Here is a 20,791-nt window from a genome sequence, read left to right on the forward strand (position 1 = left end):
AATGGTCATTAACGACGCTATTAATGGTCATTAACGACGCTTTAAAGCGTCGCTATTTCTCTTTACGACGCTTCGAAAAGCGTCGGCAAAGCGTCGCCTATGTAAGAGTGGAGACGAACAGCGCCGACGCTTTTTAAAAGCGTCGTTATTTTTTAACGACGCTTTAAAGCGTCGTAAAAATTAACATTAACGGCGCTTATAAGCATCGTTAAACATGTCTTAACGACGCTTATAAGCGTCGTTAAATATATTTTTAACGACGCTTTAAAGCGTCACAAAAAGCAATTTTAACGGTGCTTTTTAGCGTCGTTAATGACTCTGCGTCATCCACTCTACCAAGACGCTTTTCGAAGCGTCGGCTTTTTGTCTTTAACGACGCTTATAAGCGTCGTTAAAATAATTTTAACGACGCTTATAAGCGTCGTTAAAGGTTTTAAGAGAAAAAAAAAATACAGATATTATCTACAAAAAAAAAGAAGAATACAATACATTCCTGTACGAAATCATATCAATTATTCGAACATAAACCTGTACAATCACCACATTCACATTCACACCTGTACAATCACCATCATTCACATCAAAAGCAAACTTAAATAGAAAATTTAATCAAACCAAAAGATAATATTTTATATAAATAAAAATAAAGTACTAATCGTCCATTACAATCAAGAGTAATATAAATAAATATAAAAATATAATAAAAATAAAATAATATCAATCTGCAGGCGGATGGTCGTCGTTGTCTCCACGTGACGTGCCGCTATCTCGACGGGTGCCTGATATGCCAGGAGCCTACAAGAAACATATCAAAAGCATGATTTGCATATCTATAAATAAAAATATATAAATCATTAAATTAATACAAAAATATATATTTAATATTATGTGTTTACCTGAGATGAACCATACATCTCTAATAAAGATGTAAGGCGATCAATCTGTCCCCTCATGGCCTGCATCTCGGCACGGCTCTGTCGCATCTCCTCCATCTCAGCGGCACGACTCTGTCTAATCTCCTGTATCTCCGCCTCGAGTCTGCGAACGCGTGAATCCTGAGCATCTGCTGCAGCATGCTGCGTATATCTACTAACCTCAGATAACTGAGTGGGGGTGACTCCTACTCCATAACCCCTCACTCGGCCGTAGCGCTCTGGTCCCATCAACTCTGTGAACACCTCGGCCTCGATACGGCTCTGCTGCGTAGATGCTGCGGACTCGTCGTCACGCTCCGCAATGAGAGATGTAGCCCTCTCCTGTATTTTTTTTGAAAACAAAAGTTATACATTAATAGCTAACAAAATTAAATTTAAATCATTGCAAAAAATATAATATTAATAATGCCGTACATATAAATCTCTCGACTCATCTCGAACAAAAGTACCATCCTGATGAGTATGAGTCATCCGGTAAAACTCCACTTGTCCGGGTTCCCTCCCATGCTCATCCTCCTACACAAATAATTTTAATTTTAAGCAAACAGTTATAATAATTTAAAAAAATATATGAGTATCATGATACAGACATGGTCTACGATACATAATGATATTAGTTATATAAATATTTCAACATAAAAATTAAAAGTTAATTATGAAAGTTTAAGGAATATACAAACTCCTGTCGGAGTCGTGCATAACTCTTCGACCCCGATGTATGAGGAACAGACTGAGCTGCTCGTGCAGCTCTACCAATAGCAGAATAAGTCTGTAAAATAAAGTAAAGAACTTGTTATATATATAATATATAATAAAAATCAATATTTTTATAAAATATTTAGAAAAAAAAGATAATAAACAGATAATATACCTGTGCCCTCTCGGAGAACCAATAATGAACCAACTCCATCCACTGATGAGGGGGTACATCAGGAGGACAATTCCTAGCAACCTCCTCCTCTGTCATACCCTGTCTCATATAGTCCTTCTTCAATTGTGCTCTATATTCTTTCCATTTGCGGTTGAGAGACTTCATTACAAAATCATGAGTGGATGGAGGGAGAACAAACTTGCTCTATAAAAAAAAAAGTTAAATGAAATAAATTATATAAATGATTAACAATTAATATACAGTATGAACATCAATTCATTACCTCTATAACTCGGAGGAGCTCAACTTTGTACGTTGGAAGCATGTCATTCTATTTTGCATAGCCCAACGGACATAGCTGAGGCCTCCGAGCAACAGTCCCCAAAAATGAAGTCAATAAGCTGGCAGCTTTCTTAATTGGCTGACCTAGCTGATTGCACTCCACAACAATCCTCTCGCCCTCACGCATCTGCCACACATCTCGTACTACTGTGGGTCCGCGTCTGGGGCGTACTCTCCCGGATCCGTCTGCAAAAAATACATAAAAGTAACTATATCATAAATATACATAAAATGAAATAAAAAAAAATTACATGAAAGATAATATATACCCTGCACGTGTATCTCATCATCTGGCTGATGAACAGGAGGATCGTGCTGTGCTGATGATGAAGGACAGGGCTCAGAATGCTGTGCAGCTGAACTGGCCTCAGGCTGCTGTGCTGAAGAAGATGTACCGGCCTCTGTCTGTAAAAACTGGAACTGCACACCAGCATATCGTCCCCTGCGACGCATGATGTCACCTAGCATTTATATAAATAAAAGGTAGAATCAGTTAATATATGGAGTAAAATAACACAATAATTAATGCAAAATATATACATCATAAATAATTATTACCAGTAACAATCAAGCAGTGGTGTTTTCTTCGAATTCTGTTCTAACCAACATCGTCGTAGCATTTAAATCATCAGCTGGCACAAAATTGTAGGGCATACATTGTGTATAAGTGTCATCGTCATCATCCTCCACTTGGTTTTCCATATCATATAAGTCTCTAGGTTTTGTTTTGATGACAGTAAACCAATCTTTATCTTTTGCGTCTTGTACATAAAATACTTGACGAGCTTGAGATGAAAAAATGAATGGGTCATCCTTCAATAACACACCAGTGTGTATCAACCTTGAAAAATTTACAAGTGTAAATCCATTTGCATCTTGTTTCAAACCCCTTGGTGAGTTTATGTCTATCCAATCACATCTAAACAGTACTACTTTAAATTTTCCATAATAATCCAACTCATAGATATCTTTAAGTGCACCATAATAGGATTTTCCATCCGCTTCCACCATAACACCGCTATTCTGTATTTTTCTAAATTTCTTCCGTTCTCTAGTATGAAATTTAAAGCCATTAATTATGAAACCATTATATCTATTCACAATCTTGTTAGGTCCTCGAGTAAGAGCTATTAGTTCATCTGAATTATTTGTCTCCATCATCTTTGATACCTAACAAAAAATGATATGACGAAGTACAGTTGAGTTATCTGATATTAAATATGTATCAAAAATTAATATATCCCATAATTAAATATAAATCACACCTGATTCGAAAGCCACATAGGGAATAACTCGACCAACCATCGCTGTTCAATCCTTGCATTAGGACGAATGTTATGATTGGCTCGTCTCTGATAAATTAAAAATTTACTGCATAAAATATAAATATATCATTTAGAACATTATATCTAATATAAAATTTAAATTTTGATGTCATTCCTTAAATATACTAACCTGCGATGGTCAGATATTATGTCACTATGAAGTAACACATAACGATGTGCTTGTGCTAAGGATTTTTGATCAAGTACAATACCTTCACCTCTTCCCAAGAATTTTCCAGCAGTTAAGAATTTATACAGTTCTGCATTCTCCACAAAGTCATTATGCCGTTGAGGTCGACTAAAAATAGTCTCTACACCTTGAAGATATCTTGAACAAAATGTCAAACATTCATCCGCAATATATGCTTCAGCAATCGAGCCTTCGGGATAGGCTCTATTTCGCACATAATCTTTAAGACGCACAAGATACCTTCAAGAATTAAATATTTATTAAAATATCAGTATGCTGTTGTTTCTAATAAAATTATCAAAAGATTTAAGGTTTGTAATAATACCTCTCAGTAGGATACATCCATCTATAATGTATCGGTCCACCAACTTTAACTTCTGAAGCTAGGTGAATGAGCAGATGTACCATAATAGTGAAAAATCCAGGAGAAAAAATGTTTTCCATCTGGCAAAGTGTAATTGCAATATCCGATTCTAACTGATCAAGTTCCCGAGAATCAATAACTTTGGAACATAATGCCTTAAAGAATGACGATAATCGAAGTACAATTGTAACAACTTGTTTCGGCAATGACGATCTTAAAGCTATTGGAAAAATATCTTGCATCAATATGTGACCATCATGACTTTTAAGATTTGAAAGTTTTCGATCCTTTAGATGCACACATCGTGAAATATTTGATGCATATCCATCGGGTACTTTGATACTTTTCAAAACTCCCAAAAAATTATCCTTTTCTCGAGCAGACATTGTGTAACATGCAGGAGGCACATAAATTCTATCATTAGCAAGCATTTTAGGATGAAGTTCCTGTCGGATATCCATTTCTTTTAAATCAAGACGTGCCTTCATGTTATCTTTGCTCTTTCCATCAAGGTTTAGAAATGTTCCAAGTAAATTATCGCAAACATTCTTCTCTATATGCATGACATCAAGATTGTGCCGAATAAGATTATGTTTCCAATAAGGTAAGTCAAAAAAGATACTTCATTTTTTCCATAAATGTTTACTTGGCTGTTGTGTAGATGCTATCTGTGTGTCTTCCTCATTTTCATCCTCGAAATAATTGTCTGGATCTTGAAACACCTCTGCATCTATAGTACTGATACTGACTTCCTCTGGTAACCCTTCGTGCACTGAGCTTTCAACATCATCCCTTCCTCTTTTTTTAGAGGACTTTGAGTGCTTACCATAGCTGTAATTCATGCCATCCATTTGTCTATGAACATCAGTTCCAGAAGGTGGAATAGGGGCACATCCCAATTCTATAGTACCATCAAACAAATCTTTCTGAAATCGAAACGGATGATTTGCTTCCAACCATCGACGATGTCCCATGTAACAAAATTTACCTCCATGTTTTAACCAAATTGAATATGTTGAATCTCCACAACAAGGACATGTGACCCGTCCCTTTGTACTCCAGCCAGATAAATTGGCATATGCTGGAAAATCATTAATAGTCCATAACAAAGCTGTCCGTAGTTTAAATGTTTGGCCGTTGGAAGCATCAAATGCATCAACACCCTCCCACAACTGTTTCAATTCCTCTATCAAAGGCTGTAGAAAAATATCAATATCATTGCCTGGACCCTTATCTCCTGGAATAACCATTGACAAGATAAGTGATGATTGTTTCATGCACATCCACGGTGGCAAATTGTAAGGTATCAAAATGACTGGCCAAGTGCTGTAGGTAGAACTCAGGGTCCGAAATGGATTGAAGCCATCAGAAGCTAAGCCAAACCTAACACTGCGAACATCAGAGGCAAAATCAGGATGCCTATCATCAAATACTTTCCATTGAAGACTATCTGCTGGATGTCTCAACATTCCATCCTTTGTACGTCCTTCATGATGCCATCTCATTGATGAAGCTATTTTTGATGATGCATAAATCCTTTTCAATCTAGGTATAAGAGGAAAGTAACGCAATACCTTGGCCGGTTTCTTTTTACTCCGCGTTGCATCCAATTCATTCAGTACATCATCTCGATCTTCTTTTTGTGTTATCCATCTTGAAGATCCACATACATTGCATGACTCTTGATTAGCATTTTCACCCCGATATAACATACAATCTTTCGGACAACTATGAATCATTTCGTATCCAAGATCCAATTCCTTTACTACTTTCTTGGCTTCATAATACGATGGTGGTAAACGAGTGCTTTCTGGAAATGCATCCTTTAATAACTTGAGCAGCATGGTAAAACTCTTTCCAGACCATCCATTCAAATATTTTATATGAAATAAATGTACAAGAAAAGAAATCTTAGAAAATTTTGTACAATCCGGATATAATTCTTCGTCTGCATCTTTCATTAAGGTGTAATAACGAGCTGTCTCATCATTAGATGTATGTATGGGCTCCTCAACATGCATACGTTCCGTATGCGTACATCCATCAAACATCCCAACTGTTTCTTGTATACTACTGGATTCTCTTAAATTTTGAACATCAAATCCAAAAGTATCTGTGATCAAACCCCTTATATCATCATCTCTTGCAGAATTGTCTTCTAGGCTAGTGGATCCGCAATGAGTCAGGGGTTGGTTACATGATGATGGCAACATAGATTCTCCATGAAAAATCCAGTCGGTATAACCTCTTAAAAAATTATTCCATACCAAATGTTCTTCAATATTTTGTGGATCTAAAGAAGAACTATTTACACATTTCCGACATAGACATAAAATCTTTTCATTCAAACTACTTTTCTCCATACCAAATTTAATGAAGTCATGAACTCCATCTAAATATTCTTTACTATTCATTGGTTTATTTATCCAACTTTTGTCCATTGTAGGATAAAACTGACCGAACTTGCAATTTATCTAAAAATAAAAAAAAAATTATACAATCTATATTAATGCAATGAGTAAAAAATATCAGTCATTTCATAAAATCCAAAAAAATAACAGCTAGATAAAGTTTACATAGTAAATGCTTGCTATCATCAACTAATAGGTAAAGAAGGTCCTATCCCATTCAGAAAATGCATTAATTCTATAGGTCAATTACAAAAATCAAATGATATGCAACAAGAGCCGAAAAAAATTTCGGCAGCATTTCCCCTTAGTTCTTCCGTATAGGAAGAACAAAAGAAAAATACCATCCAAAATTTATTCCGAACCCTCAGCATACCATTTGATTATGGTAATGACCTATAGAATTACTCACATTTTCCAAACTGTCCATACTGGACAATCAATTGATCAATGTACATAATTCTTTTATCCGTACAAAAATAAATAAATGTACGGATACAATAGAATATGTACATTAATCAAAAGATGGGTCTACGTTTCTATGCAATGCAATTTTTTTTAAAATTAATTCATAATTAACTTGATTTAATACCTGATATTAACTTGGGGAGTAATGGAGAAAGAAACTTGGCCCAGCTTAATCCAGATACTTAGTCTTCATCAGCCACGAAGATAAGGATAACGTAGGCCACATGATATCAGGGTCCAGCTACATAACGAGCGCCACATGTCAGATAAGCAATCAAGCAGGATTCATGAAACTATGAAATTATCCATTCATCAACCATGTATCACAACCTTAATTAATTGTACTATATATTTTCGGGTGAACCTCATAGAGAGATACTAAGAGGGTGTGGTTGTAAATTGATCTAGCTCTATATCATTTATTTTATGCTATACATGTTTACCATATTTGATAATTTAGGAGAGGTGTGGATGAAGATGATCATGACTTATACGTTCGCTCCACAAGTACATATGAACCAACCATCATTCGATATTAGATTTTTTATTTGTTTGTCATTATCTTTAAAAAATCTCAATATTATTCTGGTTATGTGCTATCATGTGCTGGTTTTCTGTTCTTTTTCACCCCTCTTTTTAGATCATGAAAAACTTATTACACCAACCAGATAGTGACCTACTCAGTGTTTTATGTAGTTAAGCCAATTTTTATAATTAATTTTTCAAATCATGTCGAAACAATCTTTAAAGTAACTGTTACATTGATCTTTAAAGAATCTTTAAAGAAATTGAAAATATAGAATGTTAAGAAAAGTTTGGTACATTGATCTTTAAAGTAAGATCAACAAAACTAACACTACAAAACAAAGGTTAGGGAGGTCTGGTGCGTTTATCATAACACAATGCATGCTCAGCACACACCAATATAGAAAGGTACATAACATTGTTAATTAATATTGTATCCACAGATTAGCAAAGATAAGGTACGCAACATCATCGAATATTTTTTTTTTAACTAATTCCTTCTCATTCATCTCAATAATCTCATTTTCTCTCATCTAATTTTTTTTAATTATGTTAAATATAAAGTATATCAATACCTACTTTGAAAAATTATAATATGTGAAGTTGTACCTTAAGGATGATCATTTTTTGGGATCAAATTTCAAAAAGAAATTCATATTTTATATTTAATTTTAATTATTATTTTTTATTTATAGATAATAGCTAAATATTTGACTTGAACTATAGACCGATTTAATCTAATCCTAACCTAGATATCATACTTCAGTCCAACCCAACTCGAATGATCTGTGAGGTCTAAAATTATTTCCATATACTCAATCAGACCTATTGTGATCAACGAATGGTTTCGGTCCAGGTCAAAATCAAGACCTAAGAATGAAATTGGGTTAAATTGAGGTCAACCATGTCCGGGTCTGATCCAACCCATTTGCAGCCACAGATTTACTCAATTTCATACTTGAATTCCTAACTTCTCTTCCATAGGATATAGAAGTTTTATTTGGCACATCCAATATCTAAATTTTAGATTTTATAGATGAATAATGATCCAAATGACAAAGCACAAGTTCAAGTATCACTATCATAAAACTGCATTACTTCCAAATTAGTGACAAGGGAACCACAAAACTAGGTGGTGAAACTTTGTACACAAATTTTTCAAGGGACAAGATGTTACTAGAAACATCATAATAATAATAATAATAATAATACTAAACTGACAGAGAAAAATAGCCCCCACGAAAAAGGGCAACTGCATCGAATAACAAACTACAATTTCAGAAGAAATCAGCAATTACATTAAATATTTCTTTATTTTAAAGCAACCACAACCACATATCTCCCAATTCATAAGCAACTAGACTAGAAAATCACAAAGCAACCAGATATTTTGAATGAATACCCATCTATCTTATTTCCATCTATTTTTCTGCGGATTAATTCACCAAAACAATCAGCAAAAAATTAATGCAAAACAGGCATGTTATTATGAAATTCTAGAGCAGTTGCAATAATATATATTCATCAAAAACACCCTAAAATAAGAAAGTCTTTCTATTCGTGCTAAACACCACTTGAATTCCTTTGCCGAGCGAAGATGATGCTGGCCGCGGCATCTCTGAGCTCCGATCTATCAACATCAGGTTTCGTGCCCCCACCAAGGTTGGGTAGTTTTCATGCCATGGACTACATTGGAGAGGCCATGACCCAGCAGCGAGGCATGGGAGCTCATGGATGAAACGAACACAAGCTTGTCAGGGCACGGCTCTGAGATGAGAAGACCGAGACGCAGCCAATTAAATCAAGGTTTGGTACTTCACGTAGAGGTAAGCCTAGGGGTTGAACCGGTCAGTGTCATGAGCCATGGTTTGGGGGATTACAGCGGAGCGGTGGCGGCAGTGGCTGTGCTAACGGACGGGAAGGGGCCGGGGGCGGAGATGATGGGGGAAGAAGGATGGCAGAGCGGTGTGAGTCCATGGTTCTAAAAGCTCCTAAGAAGAAGAGAAGAGGAGGAGGAAGAGATCTCACCTGACCACGGGAGCGAGGGAGACAAGGGCGAAAAGGTGGCTTGGGAGCGCACGGGAAGATTGGGGCGCTAGGGCTGCTCTGAACCAGTGAACCGGGCACTGAATTTGGAAGCCCGTTCGATCGCCGGGAGGGGGGAGGGGAGGAGGGCCGGTGCGGCGTGGACGGCGGCTGCGCTGCCGGCGGCGGAGATGCTGTCGGCGGAGGAATGGGGGAAAGGGGCGGCAGTAGATAGATTAGGGCACGGGAGGTCGATCGGGGTATTAAACGAACCTAACGACGCTTTTTAGCGTCGTTAAATAATGGCGTAAAAAAGCGTCGGTATTTTATTTATTTAACGACGCTTTTGCTAAAAGCGTCGGTGTTGACAGTGTTCAAAATTTACGACGCTTTTAAGCGTCGTTAGAAAACGACGCTTTTTAAAAGCGTCGGCAGGTCAACGCAACCTGCTGACGCTTTCCAAAAGCGTCGGCAAAAAAAAGTCGGTAATTAACGATTTTCCTATAGTGTCGGTATGCAGTACAGTATGGTATGCCTTTATCAATATGGGACGGTTCGGCATATCAGTACATATGGTATGTATGCTCCATACCATCCAGTATGAGGTGGTATGGCAAATCACGGAGAAAAGTTTTAATAAACTTTCTATACCATAGGTTTCATTTAGACTCATGAATTTGGCAAAAAATACTTGTAATTTAGACCTTTTATTGAGGCAGCAAATGACATCAATTTGTAATGGATTGAAGTTCATAATAATTAAACAACAATACATAAAGTGATCATTATCAATCAAACAGTGACTAAAATTTGTTAATGGATACAAATATGAACTAACTTTACTCTTGTTTAATTACAATGGAAGACAGAAAATGCTATAACATCACATTTATGTCCATTGCAAGATGATCATGACTTTGTCTAGAATGGCTTCTCATGATTTGAGTACTAGATGCAATACACCTTCATTCAAGCATTGCAGGAAGGAGTCAGAAAGACATGATCTCATGATAGCTTACATAAACTGGTAAGATACATAACCCTTACAAAACAAAATTCACGACAATGCATTTGGAAGTAATATTTTCTGCTCCAGTTCGCAGTTATACTTACAAAGCAAGCTGACTGCTCAGACAATTCAACTTGAAGAACTCTCACCGATTCTTCTGAAAGGAATATGCTGTATCTTAGGCCAATCAGCTCCATTTCTTTTGCAACGTTGTTGCAGCAAAGGGCATCCACTGATAGCTAGATATTTCAGAGTTTTAGGCATTCCTTCGGCCGGTAATGATGTGAGCCTTGGAACATTGTGAATTTCCATATGATTAAGGGATGGTAACAAATGCATTTGACTCGGCAAGGATTTCAGACTGTCACAAAAACAAAGTCGAAATTCTTTTACAGCTGCAGGCAGTCCCCCCTCAGCAAAGGATGCTAGTTTTGGGCATGATGATATCTCTAAAAATTCAAGAGAAGCAAGATCTTCGAAGGACAGAAACACAAGATTATCACATCCTTCAATCTTCAGTTTTCTAAGAAATTTCAAGTTATGAAGATTGATCCACCCGGGTACAGATTTAAGATCAAACAATTGAGAAATTGTCAGTGAGGACAGAGAGGCGAGCCGAGGAATCCATCAGATTAATTTTGGATTGCCTCCTTTTATCACCAACTCCTGAAGGAATGGAGGCACAGGAAGAGACAACAGTTTGTGGCAGTTTCTTATCTCAAAATATTCAAGAGAATGTGGTAGGTGGGGAAGTTCATTTATCTTGGGGCAATCTGAGATGACAAGTTTTTTAAGGCAAGCCATGTCACCTTCTATTACTTCATACCAACTCTCCAAGTTGCGCATGTTTGCTATAGACAACATCTCAAGCAAGGGAAAACCCGTTGTATTGCCATTACCAAGAACCACACGGCCCATGTGTCGTACTTCAGGCAACCCTTCTAAGTATAGATTTCTGAGTTGTGGCAACTGTCCCACTAGAGGGAGGACTCCACATCTTCTGCAGTTGAAGAGTCTCAGCGTCTCTAAATTTGAAAGTGATCGATCCCGAAGCCAATTTGGAAATGAAGTTCCATTGTAGTTATCTATCCATAAACTTCTGATGTTGGTGTGTGGACGGAGGTTTTCAATTACTTGTTCTTCACTTCGAGTCTGTGAGTTTGAGCAGGTGTTGTCACTCCATCTCAGCATCAGAAAGTCAAGGTATTTTTTGTTCTTCAAATTTGCATCTTCGGCATCCTTCACATTCATGACTACATTTTCCAGTTTTGAGATACATAGTTCTCCTTGGAGATCCAAGTCCTTCAACTGCCCTAAACCACATCCACTCTCTGCAGAGACACTGAACCTTGACAATGTTCGCAGAGAAGTTAATTGGCCAATCCCTGGCGGCATGGAAATCAAATCAGTACATCTATTTCTATGCTTATCCCAGTCCAGATGCAAACCCAAATGCCGCAGATTAACCAAGTTGCTCATGCCTTTGGGTAATTCTAGAAGCTTGCTGCACTCACCAAGTTCCAGTACCTGCAGATTGTAAAGGTTACTGACAGATTCTGGCAACTTTTCTATCTGTGTGCCATAAAGGTTGAGCAACCGCAGATGAATTAGATTTCCAACAGAACCTGGTAACACAACTAATTCATTCTGTCGCAGATCTAAAGCACGTAAACACTTCAAATTTAGAAACAGATCATGCGGAACCTGCTTTGTGGGCACACCATTTTCAGGAAGCCAAATAAATGCTCTTAAGCTTTTGTTTCCAAAAGTTTTCTGAAATGTGACGGGTTCCATATTCTGAAGGCATGACACCACATAGCGAGCATTCTTTGATTCGCCATATACTGCATTTTTCTCAAATCTCAAACATTCATGTTCAGAAACAGATTGTGCTAGCTCATGAATTAGGCCTGGCATTTTGTACTTCAGTTTCAATTGTGGGTTGCTGCTAGAGATTTGAAAAAATGACCTCCACAGGAGATAGTCAAAGTACCTACCACCAATACTCTCCAATGACCTCACTTCCCTAGGCTTAACAAGACCAACTGCGATCCACAACTTGACTAATTCATCTCTATCAAACTCATAACCATTGGGAAATGTAGAACAGAAAGCAAAACACTCCTTCAGATGCAATGGCAAATGATCATAACTCACCTTCAAAGTCCGTAGGATTCGGTTGGCATCATCATCTGGATCTTGCAGATCACTTAATACACTTCTCCACTCCTCTTCATCTGTTTTATTGTACAAGAGGCTGCCGATCGACTTGGCTGCCAAAGGTGATCCCTGACACTTCTTCACTATCTCCCTACCGATCTCCACCAAGTTCCAGTGCCGATCACAAGCTCCTGGCTCGAATGCCATGTCCCGGAACAACAACCAGCAGTGCTCCTCCTCGAGACCATTCAAACGGATCAGAGGCAACGTGCGCATGTTCCTTGAGACCAATTCGCTCCTAGTAGTTATCAAAACCATGCTTCCCTTTACTCCAGCAATTAAAGGAACTCGCAACGTATCCCAATAATATTGCTCCTCATTCCAAACACCATCTAGCACCAATAAGAACTTCCTCCCTATCACCAGCTCCTGAAGCCGGCGTTGCAGCAGATCCAAGCTCGGAAGATCGCATCTTTCTTTAGTTCTTGCTCCAATAATCTCCTTTGTAGTCTCCGTCACATCGAACCCTTTGGAAACACCAACCCAAATCCTCAAGTCGAAGAAGTGTTCGATCCGTTCGTCACCAAAGACAAGCCTGGCAAGCGTCGTCTTTCCCATTCCTCCTGCTCCGACTATCGAAACAACAGCAAGTCCATCTTTCCCACCCGAGATCAACAATTGAACAATCTCTTCTTTCTTATCATCGATGGCATCGATTAGGGGCTCACCTTGGAGAGAGCCCGCCACCGGAGGGAGGCGTTCTTCCCTAACCTCTGCTCTCCTGGACTCGCCCTCCCTGTGATGGAGATTACGCCAGTCCTCGACAATGGAATTGTAGTTCCTGCTGATCTGGACGATCTTTCGTGAAATCTTCCAGAGCCAAACTGGGTTGACGGAGAGGGAGTGCCAAGGTCGCTTTCTCTTTAGAGAGCGGCTTCCGTCGCCGGCGGCGGCCACGGAAGCTTGGAGCTTGGAGAGTTTGACCCGGGTCTGGAACTCGTCGAGGAGGTCCTCTGCGTCGAAAGCTATGTCTTTGAGCTCGGAGAGCCAAAGGCGAGCGTTGCCGTCCTCACTGAAGCGGGTCTCCTCGGCGCCCTTGAGGCAGGCGTGGATGCGGTCGACCCTGCGGCGGAGGTTTTCGAGGTCGGACTCGACGTCGAGTAGGCGGGAGAAAGAGGAATAGGCCCAGGAGAGGCCGTCGGCGCAGGCGTCGACGACCTTCTCGGCGAGGAGGTCGACGAGCTCCGACAGCGAATGGAGCTCCCGCATTAGCGTCCAGAGAGCCACGGGCGTCGCAATCGCCGACAGGAGGAGGAGGAGGAGTTCCGGCAGAAGCTTGACTTTGTCTTGGTGTCAGTTGACTTGGTGGAGATGGCCGACGGCTACAGGAGGACTGAGTCTGGCTCATATGGATGAGGGATTGCATCGAAGGAAGGATAGATAAGAGGAAGGATGGATGAAGGTGGGAGGACGGTGCAAAGATGAGGAAGAGGAGGGATGAGAGGGAAGATGGATGGTCTCGTACGTTTGGTGGAATGCGAAAGTGTGGACGGAAACGATTTTCTTGTCCATTTGATTTAGAAATAATAAATGAGCATGGATATTTATATTATACTAGCTTACAATTCCACGAGACGCGGTTTTCTAAAAAAAATATTTGATTTTATTGATTTACCAATATCTATTCCGTATACATTTCAAAATGGAGGAAGAAACATGATATTAGCTTAAAAACGATACTAATATTTTCAGTAATATCCTGCTGCATAATTCACCATTACAGATTGATGGACAAGATTCTGAAGAGCTGGATTAGTTCTTTGCTGAAGCTACAGGATTGTTAGCAGGAAATGATGCTAAACTTGCATTATTGTCCTGATTGGATGCATCGATACTTGCATGTTCAATAAACTCTTCTAGGTCTTGTGAGACCCATCACAAGCACAGATAATCTTTATTTGGTTTCTGTTATTTGAATTGTTATAGTGGTATTATGAATGTCTCAGATTTACAGCTCTATGGGCTATGATTATGCTGTGAAGAGGCATGCTGCGAAGAACTGAGCTATATGCATACTGTGAAGAGCTGAGCCATATGCATGCTGTAAAGAATTACTTTTATATGAGTTGAGCTGATCTTAATATGAGCTCCTTTATACTAATACGAGGTATCCTGAGTATCTATGCTGATATGAGCTGAGGCCAAAAGCAATAAATGTCTCCACGTAAAGAGCACATGAAGGTAGACTAAAATCTTTCTTGATTGACAACCTATGCAATTAATAGGTGGGATCCTCATCTGTCATGAGGTGATACCACTCATTCAACAAGGTCAAAAAATCAGGCACGGTCTTCAAGGTTATTCAAAGGGGTATTCAAATTCTCCACTCAGTATGCTACCAGCAACGATCTTCTCACTTCTCGGGAGTGATTAAGGACTGATTATCTCACCCAGTTTGACATGTCTAACGGCCCTGCAATCTCGAGATCGTGCAATCTCACAGCTAACAACCCAATTATCTGACATCCTTTTATATAAACAACCAGAGCCCTGAGGACCCAAGTAAGTCCAATCAAATCTCTCTCAAAAAATCCATTGCTACTTTTTTATTTTCTATTTTTCTGGCTTAAGCATCGGAGGATCCTCGTCGGAGCTACAACCTCTGATTTGGGACTTATTTTACAGGTCACTCCAGCAGCAGCATCCTTGCTCAAGGATCAGGTGTCTGTCATCCAATCTCGATCAATTTCAATAGCAACAAATAAAGGAAGGGCCTACATTCGCATTCATAGCTCAAAGACGGACATCTTTCTGGTTTTTCAATACCGCCGTCGCTTCTCGACAAGTGGTCAATCAGGTTGACAATCAAGTACAACCGTTGGTGAGATTTAAGCCGTCCACCTTCAAATCGACTAGACGGTCCGACCATTCTCAATCCATCTAACATCGATTAGATCTAGTAGTCCCTAAATCAGTCAGCACCATTTAAATAATCCTGGTAGGGCTCAAAATTGGAGAGCTGGTGATCCGAATGAGGAAGGAGTTATTTTTTATTTCCTCATTTACATTTCAAACTTTGAATTTCGGAATAAGAAAGGAGATCATAGCATCCCCACATGCGGAAGGAACGAAGATCCAAACAAGGAAGATCGTGATAGATTCAAAAACCTTTATGGTAAAAAATCCTCAGGCCATCATTTATTATTCCATGTTAATTCTTTTTTGCAGGACCACGGTCCTTGAGCACATGAGCCAAGATGAATTTCGAGGTCAAACCAAAATAAAACCCAAAACTTAGGATGAAGCTTCAGACTGAGCCAAGATTTTGGCTAAGCCGAGGCCATGGTCCTCTCCCCATAAGAGACTTCAAAGTCTCCCTTGCTTGTACCTCAATCAAATCTGGCTTAAGCAGGTTCCCGAGATGTAAAAAAAAAAAAGAAAAGAAAAAAGAAGAAAGAGAAGAGAGGTCAGGAAGAAAGGAAAAGAAGAAAGAGGGAAAGAGGTGGCGGCTGTAGGCCTCCCCTACACCCGTCACACATCCAACCGGCCTCCCTCATGGCATCCTCGTGCCTTCGACCGATGCCAAGGCCAACACCAGCAACTTCATGCCCCCGTATTCCCACCTTAGTCAGTGCTGGAGCCGGCCATTGTAGTGGCCCGAAGCCTTCCCACGATCGATGTGGCAGAAGCCACCCATGGTGCCAATGAAATCATCATCCGGCACCACTGAAGCTTCTCGACCCAAAACCTTCCACACACGCATCTACAGCGCACGAGCTCCTCCCGACATCGAAGTTGGGCCTAGAGGCTCTGAAGCCTCCCCCACTCATGTGCTTCACCTCTGACAGCATCGGAGAACTCGCTTGCGAGTGACCTTGAGGTCCTCCCTTTCCCCCCATGTCCTTGAGCTCGACGGCATGGGCAGCCTTCCCACTGGTGGAGATGCTGATGTTCTAAGTCAAAGTTTGGCTGTCATGTGAAGAAGCGAGCCTAGATGGAGATGCTCGTCGACCAGCTTGGCCTTTTGAGGGCAGTCGGTACCACCAATGGCAGTGAGGGCCATCATGTGGTGAAGCTTCACCTCCTTCTCTTCCGTTTCATCCTCATCTGATGAAGGCCAATTTGTGAGCCGCCTTCAGTAGCGACATCTATAACCTCTTCGCTGGTGCTCTCTTCAGCATCGCCCTAGTCCCCACTGAGCTGGCCGCAAGTACTCTTCCTCCGAGCTCGCATCACTTCGAGCTTCTTCCTCCGAGCTCACGCCGCTCCAAGCTTTCTCCAAGCATCCGAGCTCCCGACCTCTAATCGAATTTTGAGGTGAGCTTCTCTGTTCTGCTTTTCCTGCAAGTTCATCCCCTCATACTCATCGGACATCTGCAAGCTTGGATCCGCACTCCCCGACCACCGTCCAAGCTCCCACGCCTCCATTCGGGCTCACATCGGCCATTTGCAAGCTTGGATTCATCCCTGGCCTCCATCCAAGCTCCAACTCCCTCCATCTAAGCTTCTAGCCCCCATCTGAGCTCCCAACCTCCATTCAAATTTTTTGACCGCTCCTTTTGTGGGCCCTATCGAGCTCTGACAGCCTTGTCGTCCTAAACATTCAAAGCCATAAAGGGTTCCTTCGAGGTAAAACTGGTCGGATTTGATGCTTGGGGGGATGGCAGATCCAAAGTTATTTGTGTGCGACGCCCTCCACTCATATGCTTTGGCATGAAAATCATCCAAAGCCAAGGTTCTACGACTGTACCGTGGCCACCCATGAGGGGCCCCAAGGTATGCTATGTTTATTTATTATGGCCCAGGTGGACAACCTACAGGAGAAAGTAGTGGAGCACATGCCGAACATGGATCCACAACATTCTAAGTCAAAAATGAAGCATAGGAATGCATGGAGATGGTGGAACATGGCCATCCAAGGTTGGATCAGTATCAAATAGGTTCGATGCTTCGGTCAAGGCCGATCCAACCGATCCGAGCTAAAAAATCCATCATCCAAGGTGACGTCAAGGTAAAATCTGAGGTAAATCCTTCAAATCCAAGGTAAATCCTTCAAGTCCGAAGTAAATTCTTCAAATTTGAGGTAAAAGTATGCAAATCCGAGGTAAATCTTTCAAATTCAAGGTAAAAGCATGCAGATCTGATGTAAAACATGCAAATCTAAGATCCAAGCACACAAATCTGAGGTAAAAATCAGGTTAATCCAAAGCTAAAAACAAGCCCAAACTGAGGTAAATAATAGGAGTCAAGCAAAACCCAAAAAGCCCCTAAATAGTGCTCATAACTCTCATGGTAAAAAGCTTTTGAACCTTATCTATTATTCTATGTCATTCTTTTTAAACAACAGGTCTTCAAGCATTTAAATTAAAATGGAGATCAAACCAAAGCCACAAACATGAGGTGAGACCTATGAGACAATCTCCAAACTAGCCTCTAAGAGTCAACGTCATCAGAAGATAAATCTGAGCAAGCCAAGTAGAAGCAAACTAGCTCAAATAGGTAACAACAGTCTATTTACCTCCAAAAGTATAATCTAACTAAAAAATCAAAAGGCCCAGTTAGAGCTGGTTTGGCAAGTTTCCCCATCTTTTGTATGCAAATCTATAACTTAAATCTCGATGACTCCGAGATGGGGCTAACTTATCAGACCTCTATAGAGCTCAAGTCGTGCAAGAAGTAGAGAGAGACCTTTGAGGAAACCTCTAGAGGATTGACTAATCAGATCCTCAGAATACCTGTCAACCGCTCGATCGGAGCATAGGGATAGGTCGAGAAGCACAGGATGCCATAGGCACAAGTTCGCCGCCCGCACACACTATCTCTCACACGAAGATGAGAAATGCTAGATGTCGTAGGCACAAGATCACCATAGGCACACAATACCACTTGTGAGGGCTAATTTACTAGACCCTCAAGAAAACCTCGATGACTTTGAGGCAAGCCTAACTTATCAGACCCTTGTAGAGCCCGAGTCATACAAGAAGCAGAGGATAACCCATGGGACCTCTGGTAACCCATCGATCTCTATCCAGACCCACTCGTCGAGTCTCCTCCAAGCCAATCTCTTTCTAAGGATAACCCATGAGACCCCCAAAAGTCCGTCGATCTTTATCCGGATCTATCGAGCTTCTTCCTTTGGGCCATCCATCGAGTATTCCTTCGAATCCATTGAGATTATTCTTTCAAGCAATTCGTCACCTTCATTCGAGCCAAACCTCTAGACGAACAAAGGCTAACTAAAAAGATCCTTGGCTTATCAACGGCCTTTCATTGGCCCTGGCTCCAAATGGCCTATGATCGACTCAAAATTTAGGATCATTTTCTCAACTGTTTCTATCATCCGTATTAATGCCTTAATGGGATACGTGAATGGACATCCCTATCATATCAATAGTACTCTTTTCATCTGATTCTCAGACTCAGGAGTAGGGGGTATGTTACGATGGTATCATGGATGCCTTAAATTTACAGCTCTATGGGCTATGACTATACTGTGAAGAGGCATGCTATGAAGAGCTGAGCTATATGTATGCTGTGAAGAGCTGAGCTATATGTATGCTATGAAGAGTTGAGCCATATACATGCTGTGAAGTGCTACCTTCATATGAGCTGAGCTGATCCTGATATGAGCTCTTCTATGTTGATACGAGGTATTCTGAGTATTTATGCTGATATGAGCTGAGGTCAAAAGCAATAAATGTCCCTATGTAGAGAGCACATGAAAGCAGACTAAAATCTCTCCTGATTGACAACCTATGTAATTAATAGGTGGGATCCTCATCTGCCATAAGTTGACACCACTCATTCAATAAGGTCAAAAAATTAGGCATGATCTTCGAGGTTATTCAAAAGGGATATTCAAATCCTTCACTCAGTATGCTACTAGCAATGATTTCCTCACTTCATGGGAGTGATTAAAGGTGTTGGATTCCGACCATGCATCGGAAAGTAATTTTTAAAAATTTTAAAATCATACAAATCAGTAGTTTTATCAAATAAAACTACCGAGCCAGAATCCAAACTCTAGAATCACCTTACCGATAATGATCAAAGCAAAATCAAGCATGCATAGGGATAAAATTTTATACTTTCATCAAAATAAAAAAGTGGCATGTTGGTGTTCTCCACAAGACCCCAAGGTAGAAGTTCTCCAAGGGTGATCCACATGAAAGATGGCCAAGGTCCTTTCCAATCGGTGCGCTGCCACAGCCTTGTCCCTTAAAGAATACTGTCGACTTCGAACTTGCATCACGATCGCACCAAAGCCCAGTTGCTTTTGATCTTACCACCAGAACAACATCAAGAAGACACTCTTCAGATGTCATACAACCTAAAATTTGATTTTTGACTCCAACATATAGAAAAATCAAAACCTAAGGCACTCAAGCAATACTTGCTGAAAATCTCACCACCCTTGTAGCAACTTTTGTCACCCAAAATTTTCTCTTTTTTTCTTAAAATTTTTTCAAAATTTTTTTTTTATATTTAATACATCCCTTCTCTTTGATTTTAGTTGAAAATTATAGCAAGAATCCATGTGGGGTGTCCCCTATAAATAGGGGACTAGAGGACGTCACATGGTATGATGGGGCACCAACCTTTGGCACTCCAACTTCCCATGTGCCAAATAAGTTCATCGAGTAAATTTTTGGTGATCAATTACTTAGAGTAAAAGGACTCTTAGTCTTCTACGTGCCATAAAAAAATTAATAAATTTTGATGACAAAACATAAGATTTCTGATCAGAAATTTAAGGCAATGCGTGTTAATTAAGAGCCTTCTTTAAGGACTCTTTACTTCACACACCAAAAAAAAAGGGGCGGCATTTATTTTTGTGCATGGGTTTTGGTGGGCACAGAGGACTCCTCCACTTGAAACTGATCTAAGTTGGATAAGAATCCAATCCAAATTGACCCAATCCCATTAGGTCAAAGCCAATTGGTCTAGATTAGATCAAACAATTTGATCTAAACCAATTTAAAAAATTGGGTTAATACAATGTGTTAGCATATCAAATTAACTCATAAAATTTATATTAAACTCTAATTAGATCAGATTAAAATCAAATCTCAAAGTATGTGATCCTTTGGATTTCAAATCTAGCTAGTAGTGGATCCAGACTTTCGACGTAACCCTAATATGATGAGATTAGGTCATCCGAAGAGTCCC

At 40.0% G+C, this 20,791-nt stretch overlaps 2 protein-coding genes and 1 pseudogene across 4 annotated transcripts; all 3 read right to left on the bottom strand.

Moving 5' to 3' along the window:
- Window positions 1-604: 604 nt before the first annotated feature.
- Window positions 605-1,732, bottom strand: LOC140857075 (uncharacterized). Its single transcript, XM_073255356.1, has 4 exons — window positions 1,612-1,732; window positions 1,350-1,451; window positions 897-1,256; window positions 605-795 (listed from the first exon to the last, which is right to left on the bottom strand). Exons 2-4 carry the CDS (start codon window positions 1,404-1,406, stop codon window positions 718-720), a joined length of 495 nt encoding a protein of 164 aa, XP_073111457.1. The 5' UTR covers window positions 1,407-1,451; window positions 1,612-1,732; the 3' UTR covers window positions 605-717.
- A 415-nt stretch (window positions 1,733-2,147) lies between these two features.
- Window positions 2,148-14,181, bottom strand: LOC140857072 (putative disease resistance protein RGA3). Of its 3 annotated transcripts, XR_012140572.1 has the most exons (4): window positions 10,567-14,181; window positions 7,028-7,144; window positions 2,418-2,609; window positions 2,148-2,334 (listed from the first exon to the last, which is right to left on the bottom strand). XR_012140572.1 is itself a non-coding variant. In XM_073255349.1 (1 exon), exon 1 carries the CDS (start codon window positions 13,889-13,891, stop codon window positions 11,090-11,092), a length of 2,802 nt encoding a protein of 933 aa, XP_073111450.1. In that variant the 5' UTR covers window positions 13,892-14,181; the 3' UTR covers window positions 10,394-11,089. The 3 variants fall into 3 exon arrangements, 1 of the variants encoding a protein (XP_073111450.1); XR_012140573.1 differs by lacking the exon at window positions 7,028-7,144; XM_073255349.1 differs by lacking the exons at window positions 2,148-2,334; window positions 2,418-2,609; window positions 7,028-7,144 and having other exon boundaries at window positions 10,394-14,181.
- A 253-nt stretch (window positions 14,182-14,434) lies between these two features.
- LOC105061377 (protein NINJA homolog 1-like) overlaps window positions 14,435-20,791 on the bottom strand; it is a 31,261-nt pseudogene continuing 24,904 nt past the window's right edge.

This window comes from Elaeis guineensis, chromosome 1 (assembly GCF_000442705.2).
Source record: "Elaeis guineensis isolate ETL-2024a chromosome 1, EG11, whole genome shotgun sequence".
NCBI lineage: Eukaryota > Viridiplantae > Streptophyta > Magnoliopsida > Arecales > Arecaceae > Elaeis > Elaeis guineensis.